Source organism: Platichthys flesus, chromosome 3 (assembly GCF_949316205.1).
Source record: "Platichthys flesus chromosome 3, fPlaFle2.1, whole genome shotgun sequence".
Lineage (NCBI taxonomy): Eukaryota > Metazoa > Chordata > Actinopteri > Pleuronectiformes > Pleuronectidae > Platichthys > Platichthys flesus.
The window spans coordinates 18,186,498-18,199,729 of record NC_084947.1 but is presented as its reverse complement, the minus strand read 5'-3'; the positions used below and the strand labels follow the sequence as shown (position 1 = coordinate 18,199,729).

The following is a 13,232-nucleotide window of genomic DNA, read 5'->3' as shown; positions in this document are numbered from 1 at the left end:
ACACTGCCGGTAATCCAGGCAGCACATTAGATGACCACGCTACACGATATGGGTCATGAGAGACCAGTAGGAGATTTACACTGGATCTTAGTTTCATTTACATGTTACACAGCTAGAGAGATCAGACTTCAGTTAGTCAATTCAGAGATGAGGGCTCGATGGAGTATAAAGAAAAATAATGCAAACCAAAAACTAGAATGTCACTGGGTAGAGTTCATACCTCCACCGAGGCCCAACTGTCCCCTTGTGAAGCCACATTTATATCGACTGGATCTAGATTTTATTTGGATCTGAACCAAGTTGCACACATTCATAAATACTAACGCTCCCCTGAATCTATCAATTAGTCTCTGAGAAATCAACAAACATGTTTTTTGGTTATTTTTTTAATTCCTTGATCTGCCGTCTGATCTAGATCCACACAAAGACTTTAAATTCCAATTTCTGTCCTGGATCTTCCCCATAATGCTTTTGATAAACAAACAAACAAGTGTAGACAAAAACATAACCTCCTTGTCAGAGGTAATAATGGATTTGGAGCATTGAGCTGCTCTGATATGAAAGATGAATTGACTTAAAGACATGCATTTTACATATTTCCACATAATACTGCAGATTGAATTCACTACTGATAATCTTTTCAAACAACACTGAGAGACATAAGAACAATTGTGCAAAATTTGAAGAAAATTTTAGTTAAAAAAATTGCATCTGTATTTACAAACACTTATCTCAATTGTCTCTCAATTGTGAAAACGTCGTTTAACAAAAAACAGTGTTTCGAGTCTCTTTCCTCTCACTTTACAGTTTGCAGCTGAACATCAACTCTCAGTAAAGTGTTTTGTTTTCAGTCTCTGTCAGTGTCCTGCTGTTGTCACTGCTCAGTGTCTCTGCAGGCTCGGCACCCTGTACACCCTGGGTTCACTTTGCTGAGAGAACCCAGGCAGGTACCCGGGAGTGCCGTGGTTGTCGTGGTGATAGGGCCTGGGGACGGGAGCCCTGGTGGCCAGAGGTCGGCGTTCGTGGTCTGGAGGCGGAGTGTTGCGTCTGTTCTTACCATGATGAGGCCTCTGACTGCTGCCATGTTTTTCCTCTCCATCTGCTGAAAGAGAAGGTCAAGATAGGAGGCATTTCAGATGTGGGTAGGAAATAATAACGCAGCTTATTGACATTGCAGGAAAAGTGCACCGGAAGAATTGATTGAACAGATGTATCCAACAAGAGCTTTGACTGTTCTAATAATCTTTAATTTACGTTATTGGAATTTGAGACTAGGGCCAACGTTTGTAAACGAAAGTACAATAAGTCTTGCAATGACAAATTGAAGTCATAAAATTAAACTATTATATTTTCACATATTTATTTAGAAAAGAACAGAGGTGAAGTCTCACTCTCTTGTTGTTGCTGTGCAGTCTGTGATGTTGCATTTCTGGCCTCCTCCAGATCCGTTTGTGCCTTCAGCGCTGCTCGTTTGTTCTTCTTCTTGTTTTCCTCATTTTGCTTGAAAGAGACACGCAATCAATTATTTTAGTTTATAAATGCAGAAAAGAGTTAAAGAAAATAGACAGTACCCGTCAGGTGACTTTTATTTAGCTTGTGATGCAGTGATGAGGGATGTTTTGTCAAATTCAGAAATGTGACTCTGCTGCCCTCTGCTGAAGCAATGATACTAATACAACTACAGCAGTCAGCCAGACACCTGGCTGACTTTTACAAAACACCTCAAATTGTATTGGAAAGCAAATTAAGCAAATATAATAACAAACAAGAAAGCTTCTTCGATTTTTTGTACCTTTACTTGTCTAGAAATTAAATGTTCCCTCTATATTTAAAGATCTTCCACTCTCTTAACTTAATTGTAAACCTTATGTAGTAAAAAGCTAATAAATCACTATGTAATAATCACTATCATTTTGGTTACCGCTTGTAGTTTTTTCTTCAGTTCCACATTAACTTCTTTGTAGCTCTTGGATGTGGATTGCAGGTAATAGATGGCTAGTCTGAAAAATGAAATCACAATAATATTGTCATTATATTATCAAACCTGAAACTATATGACTGAAAGAAAACAAGCAAAACACATTGAACTGTGTTAAAGATGTAATGTATTTTCACGACGTCTGCTGCTGGGTGTTTGCTGACTCACACCATGAGCAGTATGAAGGGCAGCACCAGTCCGGGGTTAGAAGCAGAGCTGAACACTTTACCAAACCAGGCAGGGAAGTCGGACTCCAGCGTCTCAGCGATCACATCAAACATACGTTTTTTCCCACTGAGGAGAGGAGAATGATTGGGACAGAATTAAAGTAATTTCAATGTAAAATCCACATCCCACGAAGGAGCTCATTTACCTGAAGGGTCCACAGTCAAAGGAAGGAGGAATGGTGACGATGGTGTAAATGGCGGGCAGAGTGGAAAGGAAGAGGATGACCAGCAACATGGCCATGTAGAAGTTGTTGGATCCAGAGGCCTTGAAGACTCTTTCCTGTGGCACGTTACAGCACATCACCGCCCAGCACTGCAGGTACATGGACACATGGAGCCGGAGGACGTTCAGGGCAGGGAGACAGGGGGCATAGAACGCACCCATCCTGGAGGCCAAGGAAAAGAGGGAGTGGAGGAGAGGCTCAAAGTGCTGCTTTTCATCACAGTATTACATCACAGTGGTTAAGGCACAGAAATTAGATATGTTTCATTTTCTTACCATATCATTCCTTGATTGAAGATCAGGCTCAGAACGTTCCCACTGACATCAAACTCCGAGTAGGAAGGCTTTCACGAAATACATCAAAGACACAGAAGTAACCCACTGCTGTGACTCATCTTTTCACAGCCAGGTGCACACAAATGATACACTGAACTTCATGTGCACAGGCATCAGTTATAAAAGAGGACTCACAAATCCAGCCTCCAGGTCCCAACACCAGCAGTAGTTGAGAAACCGAACGAGCACGGCTCTCAGGAAATCCCCAATCAGCAGCGTGATGTAGGTTGTCATGGTATCAGATATGATCAGCCGGACAAACTCCTGCAGAGGTTGAAGCATCACAATCAATATATTTGATTTAAAAAATGTTATTTCTAATGACACAGTGTAACTAAGTATATGTCCTACCCAATACAAAAATTAATTGTATTTCCTCTTTAAAGGGAAGGTTGGTAATTGTTTGGTAACTTTTTATCTTATTTGTTGAAATCTTCTTCATGTCCAAATAACCATGAATAAATAATGTTGTCTGGCCTGGCCTGGCCTCTCAGGATTGAAATAAACACAGAAAAATCATTTAATTCGGACTGAAGAGAAGTTTTTGTTTTTCCAATTTGTAGTTTTTATAAATCAAACATTTCGAAAGGTGATAATAATCTAAGGTCACATTTCTATTTTCAACAGTAATCATTGTTGAATACAATCTTGATTATGGTGTGAAACATGCAATGTATGGTGACATGATATATAAATGGTGATACAATTAATAGGTTTTAAAAAAGTAAAAAGACTAAGTCAAAACCATGTAAGCAGCAAGTTAGATAGTAACTGCCTGTGCCATGTTAGTGATGATTGATGGACAGAAACAGTAATGAATTGAAATGAGATAAAATGGTTATTTGGAAAATGGTGGTGGGAAATGAAAGCGGTCTTTGCTTTGTACTCATATAATCAAGCAGTCACATTGAGTACCCACACCTGTATGCTGCAACTACAATTACATCATAGAGTTACATAACAGTTCACAAACACTCATGCACACTGACCTGCCCCACCATGGTTTCCCAGCAGGGCCCCCTGGGCACGTCAGCAGGTTGGATAATGACGGGAGGAGCAGTGCTGTTTCCTGATACTGAACTGTTGTAAAAACTGGCTTCCCACATGCTTATATTATACTTTATGATCATTTCCTCCTCCCTCTGAGACAGAAATACACACACACACCTTCACATCAATCAAAATGTAACATTACAAAAGTATCTAACACGTACAAACACACTCCCTCTCACTTTGAGGTTGATCTCGTCCATCAATGCGATGATGAAGGTGTAGAGGTTTCCCAGGAAGAGGGCAAAGATGCGACCCAGCTGCCACTGCAGGGCGACACGCGGGTGGTAGTTCTCCAGGGCGCTGATGACGTCAAACAGCATGGGGCAGAACATCCCCAGCAGTGACATGACCATGTTCACCTGAGAAACACATGGCTCTCAGAAACCACATGTCACATGCGGCAACACATAAAGACAGCATAGATGCTTTTATAGCCTGTTTTTAGTCAGTATATTTACAATATAAAAATGTTGTTCTGTGGATTTGCAGTGTGTTTCACCATTTGATTTTTATGGCTCAGTCTTTATAATTATAACTCTCAATACATAGCGCAGTGGCTTTTTCCCAAACATATATAAATACAGATACTGAGCATATTAAGTGTCAGTTGTTTATTCCTATTGTAGAAAGTAACAAAATAAATGATCTTACTAGGATGTTAAGATTTTTGAGTGTTAGTCAAGTAAACTATTCCACCACAGAGTACGACAAAGGAAAGGACACTGAAATGTTCCAAATCATCCTGTTGTACTAATGCTTTAAAAACAATATAGGCTTCCACACCACCACAAAATGATTCCCTGTCTCTCCATCTCTAATGTCTACCTCATTCCTTTCCCACCAGGTGTGATTATCGAGTCCGTCTAGGGCAAACTTCTGAGAGCGACGCACTACAAAGTAGATGAGGTATCCACTTCCTGCCAAACAGCACAAGACCAGGAAGTTGGCCAGCACCCGCAGAAAACGGGTCAGATGGATGTTGTCGTCCTTGTGGCTCTCCTGTTCCTCTAAGATCGCCTCCTTTAGAGGAATAAGGACGTATAGGATTGTATCAATAATGGAAACACTTACTACACAAGACAAAAACCGTAGCGCCGCACTGACCTTGAAACTGGTGGTGATGGAGGCAAACTTGTTGTCTGCAGTTTCAGGGTTTCCTATCAGGTAGTCCCAGCTGGTGAACATCTTCCAGCTGAAATTAAAGCTGTTATCATCTCCACCCCCCGACTCGTTTGAATTGCGGGCCATCCTTTCAAAAGAGATCATCACAGGTTCAGTAGAGCACAGAGCCTCAGAGAGATCACTTCATCGTTTGTGGTCATGATCAACTTACGTTCTTATGACCACCATGTAGCTGTAGGCCACAGTTCCCACACCGACCAGGAAGTACGACAGAGGCATGCGGAACTTAAGCCAGCCAATGGCACGCTGGCTGTTGTAGTATCCATAGAAAAGGACGGAATACTGAGCATAACCCTGTGAATACAAATTTCTGATTTTCATATTTGTTCGATGTACTTGGAACTTTGTGCAGCAAACCCTCTTTATTTAAAAGTTGGCGATCAGATATATGTAACAAGGCAACATAAAATGCTTTTGAAAGTGGGCGAGGTTAGCTTGTTGTCACTCACCCCACAGTCCCATAAGACAGCAAAGTCCATGGCACTGGCCTCCTCGGCCCTGGGGACAGTTTTTCTTGAGATGCTGCCATAGGGCCTTCCCATCAATGCCTGTAACAACATTAATGATGGATAGATGAAAGGGAAACAAATAATTTTGTACTGTACACTATGTGAAGTCAATAAAATGTTACTTAAATAAGGAGTTAGCTTTTTCCTCAAGAGGCATTTTAACATTTGTGGAATTTAAAGAGTTGCAGAAATCCAATTAAAACAAACAAATGTCTGCAGAAATAGGAACAACAAATATAATAATATGGACGTTTTTGTGGAAAATGGCACCACACCTCTGGAACCATCACAAGGCCAAAGGTCAGACCAAACAGGATCATGTTGATGCCATACATCCACCTCAGGAAGATAAAGTAAGAAGCAACTGAGGAGCCAAAATGACCTGGGAGCAGAGGGAATAAATGGAAGGATGATCATTACACTAATGACTTCAACACTTTAAATGGGAAACTCAATCTATGTGTGTGCATATACAAATAAACCCACTTTCAATTTCCTTTATTTTCATCTCCCATGGAATGCAAACAGTTTTGAAGTTTTCAAAGTCCCGTTGAAACTTCATCCATTTCTAATAAGAAATAAATGAAAATGCATTGTAGATTCCTATACATCATGATCTAAATGATATTAAGGTCAGTGATTCCTTGCCTTGGACATCATGACCTTGTAAGCATAGAGCCTTCTGCCTTTCCCTTTCCCCAGAGCTCCCTCATATTTCTCCACAAACTCCTGAGACTCTCTGTAAGGGAGCAGACGAGGGATTCAAATATTTACGGGTGATATCTTGAATTGCATTTTGGATGCAGTCCTGTTTTTGTCATACTACAAAGTAAAGTACCGTAATGTGACAAGTTTCTTTTTCATTGGCCAGGGTTTTCCCCTCAGACTCTGGATCAGTTTCTTCCTCTCGTCCACGGCCTCCTTCAGTTTCTCCAGCTCCTCCGGCGACAGAGACTCTGGCCTCAACTCCTTCTCCTCTTCCTCATTGTCTTCATTGGCTTCCTCACTCATCTCCTGCTCTGAACTGAGACAAAGAGGAGTAGTGGGTTTAATGTTGCACCTCCACATGAGCATGATTCAATAGTTTTCTTTAGTACAGGAAACTGCAAGACTTGTAAGATAATACTTTACCTTGTTTCAACTACTTTCTTGTGCTTTTTCTTCTTAACTTCCTGTGCTTTCTCCTTTATTGTGTGTTTACCTCCATCTTCTTTTTTCTCTTCACGTTTGGCACCTCCATGCTTCCTTTTTCCCTTGGCATTTCTTTCTCCAGCCTCTCCTTCCTCTTCCTCCTTTTCTTCCACTTTTCTTGTTTTCTCATTTTCGACATTCTTCCTTGTTTTTGCCTTCTTACCACTTTTTATTTTGGCCTGCTCCACCTCATCCCTCTCTCGTCCTCTTGCTGCTTGATGGCGTTTTGCTCTCTTTCTCCTCCTTTCTCTTTTCTCAAGCCTGTGCTGGGATTCCTCTTCCCCTTCTATTGTTTCTTTAGATGCTCCTTTTCTCCTCCTATTATTTTTCTCTCTGTCACCATCCCTTCTCCTCCCTCTGTGTCTTCCCCTCTCAAGCTCCTCTTGAAAAGTGGACACTTCCTCCTCGTCACCTGCAGTAAAATGTGAATTTTGTGTTTATTCATTGGCAGAATAACCATTAATATGGTCCACAGATTAATGGAGTGTATTTTATGTTGTCTTATCGACCAGTACAAGCCACTTTCAGCCATTTCATACAGTGGAAGACCCAGGTCAGGACAGACGGTCAAATAGGATTGTTTTTATTGAATAGAGTCCTAGGTCATTAAGCATATTTATACATGGTTGCAGCAGTGCAGGCTTAGCAGTGACGGGGAAGCTTCTTAGAACAGGTCCAAGACACTGAAGACTTTGTAAAGCAAAAGGGATCCGAACCATGTGACGCATTAGTGATTAATGTAATGATGTAAAAAAAAACTCACCTGTAAACTCCAGATCAATGTCACCTGTAAAAGAGACAAAAAACTAAGTAAAATATAAAAGTGAAAAGTGACAACTTCTATTTTGTCTTCCGATTTTTAACATATGTTGTCCTCCAGACGTTTCAGTATATTCTCAGACTAAATTTCAAAACCTGTTAATGAGGCCTCATGTGTATTATATCATGATACATTATAGTCAGACTCTGAGGGGTTCAGTCAAATGAGACGATCCTAACCTCATCATCGTGGTTCATAGTGTTTAAATTTGTCATGTTTTTGAGCTTTATTCATTTTAATTCATAATATTTTATATTATGAATTATATACATTAAGTGTTTAACTTTCTTATGTACAAAAAAGCCTATTATTGGTATTATTAGCATTTTTTATGATTAAATAACTCCTTAAATAACTACCTTCTCCATGTCATTACCAACAACTGCCTGCTCTGATGACCTCAACTCCTTAAACCCAGTGCATTTATTATGCGTATAAAAACCACCATGACCCTTTTCCCTGGCAGAGTTGAATGACTAACTTATTGTGTACCTGGCACTATTGTCCTGCATTAAAGGGGATGAAGAGGAGAACAAAAAGGACCACTGAAAGACTGAACAGATATTTATGCAGTCGGCCCTTTGATGTGTGTCCTTAGTGTAACCGGAGTGGCCAGCACACGGGTCATTACGGCCATGGGCAGGAGAGGGGCACAAAAGAGACAGACAATGGTCTAATGAAGGGAGACGGGTCGGCTGAGTCCACGAGGACGGGGGAGACAGACGAGGGCCAGAGGCCAGCACCCAAATATGCGGCCCAGGGGTATGCAAGAAATAGTCCAATAAGGGGGACGCAAGAAAGTAGTGTTTATGTGTGTTAGTGGTGTTTTTTATGAACCATTGAACTTAGAAACTCAAACAGTAGCGTTACCATTTTCACATGTAGGTTATCTTTATATAACTGAACTTGAGGCTCCACTAAACTCAATAAATATTGTACAAAATATATCTTTATCGTAAAAATACACTACAAACTCAGAGACTGATCATTTGACAACATCTTTTTTTATTTTGTATTTTGATTGTAACAATGTATTGTTACAATCGAGGTTCCTGGTTTGAAAAGTCAAACCAGGAACAGGGATTGGCCCTTAGCCCCGACTAGAAATCCTACATGTAGTACATGAGTATCAAGTTCCTGTGTTTCTGAATTGTCCCTGAATAAACAAATGAATAGATAAATATGAAACTAATCAGTCTTGTTTGTTTTTTAAATCTGTGATATTTTCTCCTAATGAAAATGTTGGCACAAACTGACAAATTAAACAAGACCTATAGCGGATTATGGGAAGTAAATCTATGACATGTTGTATCTGAACATGTGCAAGTAATAAACACCCTCCTTTGAAAAACACCCTTCAAATATAGAAAAATGCAAAGCAGAGCAGCAATTTTGTTTTTAAATTTGAAATATAAAGATGGTCATGGTCTTACTGTTGTTCTCAGTGGTGATCAGACCGGCTCGAGGCATCTTCCTCTCATGGTCCTCTGTCTCCTGCAACGGTCATTCCAGCATCCAGTGGGCATGTGAGGTGGGCTCTGACCGGCTGCATCGTTACAGGGAAGGTGTGTATGTGTGTGTGTTTGTGTGTGTGTGTGTGTGTTTGTTTGTGTGTGTTTGTGCGCGTGTGTTTGTTTGTGTGTGTGTGTGTGTGTGTGTGTGTGTGTGCGTATGCGTTTGGCTGTGTGTGTGTGTGTGTCAAGCGGCTAGAATGATGGTGAGCAAGTTCACTTTTTCCTCACCACCCATCGACCCGAAACAGGGACAAAGACCCCATGGAAACCCAAGAGCCACGCAATTTCACTGGCAATTAATTATTCAATACAATTATGACAGCCTTTATGCAGCTGTGAATGTGTGTTTGTGAAGGTTTTGAGTGTGCATGAGTTCGTGAGAGACAAAGAAAAAACACAAAGGCTGTGAGAGCAGTGGGTCTAAATGTGGGTCATGGCTCTTTTGTCTTAATGGTATCGTAACAAATGACTCAGCTCTTCAAGAAGAGATATTCAAAAATCACATTCACCACATGTAGCTGAACGTCCTTGTGAGCCACCATCTGCTTTTATTTATGAAATAAGAACAATGTCTATAGTGGCTTGTATCAGTGTACAGTCATACCCACTTCCTCGTCATATCTGAATCAGACCTGATGATAAAATAGCTAAATGAATCTAGATGATACTGATACTTGACCAACCGCTTCTTTCATTAGAGGTTTGTATATCAATAAGTAGGGGTGAGCTGATAAATGAATAGTCAGTGTGCACACCACATGCCTCTGTTTCTCTTATTCTTATAGTAATGCTCACAATTCTGTGATCAATATCTGTGAGTTGTTGTGCCTTTTGTGGTTATAAAACCTTTTCACAGTGTGATGAAGAATGAGAAACTGGTCGCAGATATTGTCTAAGCCTTGTTTGGTGATGCAGGTTTCTGGATCCGTTCAGCTAAATTACACATCTGAATGTGTGTTTGTGTATATGTGGTTGTATAATAACAAGTTTTAAAACAGAGATTCGCCTGGCTCCCACAACGAAAACTATTACATTTTATGTTTAAGGTTAGTATAAGGATTGATAAAAGTAAGAATAAGGGTTCGTGAAGGAAATTATAAGGGTTGGTTAAGGTTAGTATAAGGTTGGTTATGGTTAGTGTAAGGGTAGGTTAATGTTGGTATAAGGATTGGTTAAGGTTGGTAGATCAGTTGGTAAAGGTTAGTATAAGGGTTTTTTATGGTTAGTATAAGGGTTGGTTAAGGTTAGTATAAGGGTTGGTTAAGGTTAGTATAATGGTTGGTTAAGGTCAGTATAAGGGTTGGTTATGGTTAGTATAAGGGTTGGCTAAGGTTAGTATAAGGGTTGGATAAGGTTAGTATAAGGGTTGGTTAAGGTTAGTATAAGGATTGGGGTTGAGGTTTCATCTTTAATGATATTGCCATATCATATTATCCACAACTTTAAATATACCATCTTCAGAATTTCAGGGAGAGCTCAGAGTTTAAGAAAATCTAATTCTGTACGCAGCTTGTGTGTGCAGAACAAATCATGTGGTCAATAGAACCATCAGCGTTAAGGGTAGGGACTAATGAGGCTTGATTCCTGACAGGACATGAACCCACCAAGAACAGCAAGGAGGTGAGCACCAAGCCAATGAGCCTGCAGAGGGCGGTGTTGCTCTACACTACCAGTAGAAAAAGATCTATGCCTTGTGAAAGATTACTTTTATCGCAAACATATTTGTTTTCTGCATGTGTGTCCGAGTATGTGTACAGTTTGTGCTGGCACAAGTGGAAAACGTCTAGCATGTCACACCTGTCTGTTTGTTTATACGCGTATGAACTCGTGTGTGTTTGAGCAGGGGAAAGAGCAGGAGACATATCAGTTTCCTGGTGCTAAAGTTGGCTGCAATTTCGAGGAATCATTGAACACAGAGGCGATGAGTGTCATCGAGGCCATGTGAGCAGAGAGTAGCATCGAAACAAACTGCAGCCACTGCACAAGATGCCGCTGACTGTAAATGGATACATCAATGTGGCACATACTATATCAGGATTACCGAGAGACTACAAAGTGGTTAAAAGAAGTAACAGGATATTTTATAACTGATACAGATAAAGCTATATTACTTAAAAAATATTACATTTTTAAGGATTCATCCAGTCAATTAGTGAAGAATGATACAACAATACAAATTTACCTCAGATTTGTATAGTCCATAGATGATAAAGATAGAAGACATGACAGCTCCCCCAAATTATGCCGAACCATCTCAGTTGGTAGCAGTATAGGTCATTAGTTCCACCTCCTCCATGTTAGTGGATGGGACATTGACCAAACATAAAAGTCAAAGTACACGTCAAATAAATGTCAAAGATGGTTACTTCCTTTTAGTTCCACCCCCAAAACTACAGATTGTATTTGTTTGAGATGTTATGAGTGGTAAGAAAGAAAGTGTTTTTTAAGAACAACCTGATTAGTCAGCATTATCCACAAAAAACGTTTTCATTAAATCTACTTTGTACTCCTGATAGTCCCTGGCAAAAGATAATTCAAAAGTATCCAGTTACGACCGGTGAAATGAGAAAACTCCTTATCCTTAGTAAACTTGGATGATCAGACAGAACAGTCAAAGAGTAGGATTTGTACAGGTGATGTGGCCTTATGGGTAGATGCACGGTTTCAATATGATTCCTTCGAAGCTGAGTATGTGCATTTTTCATGATTTAAATTGTACATGTCATTAAAGAACTGCATTTCTTATAGCAACCCTACAACAAGACTTACATGTGCTTAAATTAATCTAATCTAATCAAATGTTATGTATTTGAAAGTGCATTTTGTCCCGGTCTGTTCTAATTGTCTAAGAGTACTTATGGGTTTCTGAGCTGGAAATGATAGGAGTGTATTGCTGTTCATACACAGCACAGTTTGTCTGTACTGTTTTTTTTGTCTGTCTGGTGAAAGGCTAAAATCATTTGAAGCTATCAGTGTGCAGGCGATAGACAGTGATTCATCCATCTGTTGGCTTGACAAAAGGCTAGTGAGCCCTGCAAAGGGCCTGAATGTTCTGTAATGAGTCAAACAGCAGCTCAGCAACAGATGATCCGTCTGTCACTAGGCTCCGTTCACCCTAATGCAGGTCAGAGCCGCAGGAAAAATAGAGGTTACCTCTTTTTTTTCAAAACAAAGTGTACCTATTATCAGTCAAAACAAATGCCAGTGGACTCCTATCCTTCTCAACTGGTATCAATCCACCCGTGAACTTTGTATAACATTAACGTCTCCTCGGCTCAGGACAGCAAATGCAAAGCAGCAGGGAGTTGTGGCCTCGAGGGCTAATGTCTGGCTTGTTTTTGTCGGAGGGAAGGAGGGAGAAGAGAGGTGAGAAGAGAATGTGAGTTATACACCTGTAACTCAGAAAACAAACAGTGGAGCACTCAGTGTAGACTTGTCATTAAAGACGTCCGCAGCCCAGTGTCTCATGTGCATTCTCACTGTGACACAGGCAGTTTATCTGGAAGACTGTTGATTGATTGGGGAGAAGTTAGACTTGTTTTTCAGGGTTTACGGGGAAAACAGACGTCAATGAATATTGATGAGGTTTATCATCAAGTTGTTAAAATGAAAACAAGAGTGGTCGTTTGGAATAGCCACGTGTCTTTACTTGGAAAGAGGGGCCCCAGGGTTGGCATTTTTTTTCTGTATCTCTTGTTTTCCCCTTTACTCAATTCCTCCTTCCTGTTTCTACTCGTTCATGCAGAGAGCTGACTGTTTTGGTGGAAGACAAAAAAGAAAGAAATCTCAGCCTGCAACAAATCAAGTGCAGGAGAGACCTTTTGCAAAGCGTGCTCATGACGCTGCCACGGGGAGACGGTGTGTGGGTGTGAGTGAGGGAGAGCAAAAAAGAGAGAGAGCATGGTAAGTATGCGTGAGTAAAACCTCGTCATCGAGCAGGGGGGCGGTCCCTGTCCCACTGTGGGTAGTGTGAAGGGCGGGGCTTGGCTGCTGCAATTGACAGATTATACAGACGGAGGCGTGGCTTGTCCTCACAGACAGAGAAGCACGTGGCTAGGCCCGTCTGCACGAGGGAGCAGCAACAAAGCAGTCAGTCTGAGGAGCAGAACACAGGACATCTGCTGCACACACATGTACACACACAATCCCACTCTCTCCCCTTCACACATGCACACACGCACTCACATGCAGGGGTTCTC

At 40.8% G+C, this 13,232-nt stretch overlaps 1 protein-coding gene across 1 annotated transcript; it reads right to left on the bottom strand.

Annotated features, from left to right (window-relative positions):
- Positions 1–405: 405 nt before the first annotated feature.
- On the bottom strand, positions 406–9,034 carry tmc1 (transmembrane channel-like 1). Its single transcript, XM_062382962.1, is given in 20 exon segments — positions 406–1,102; positions 1,392–1,500; positions 1,922–2,000; positions 2,147–2,272; positions 2,352–2,591; positions 2,705–2,772; positions 2,900–3,028; positions 3,754–3,906; positions 3,997–4,176; positions 4,643–4,837; positions 4,922–5,066; positions 5,151–5,293; positions 5,449–5,547; positions 5,784–5,890; positions 5,995–6,076; positions 6,157–6,247; positions 6,347–6,532; positions 6,640–7,111; positions 7,463–7,486; positions 8,953–9,034. Coding segments are annotated over 20 exon segments (2,931 nt in total). The 3' UTR covers positions 406–881.
- Positions 9,035–13,232: the final 4,198 nt, after the last annotated feature.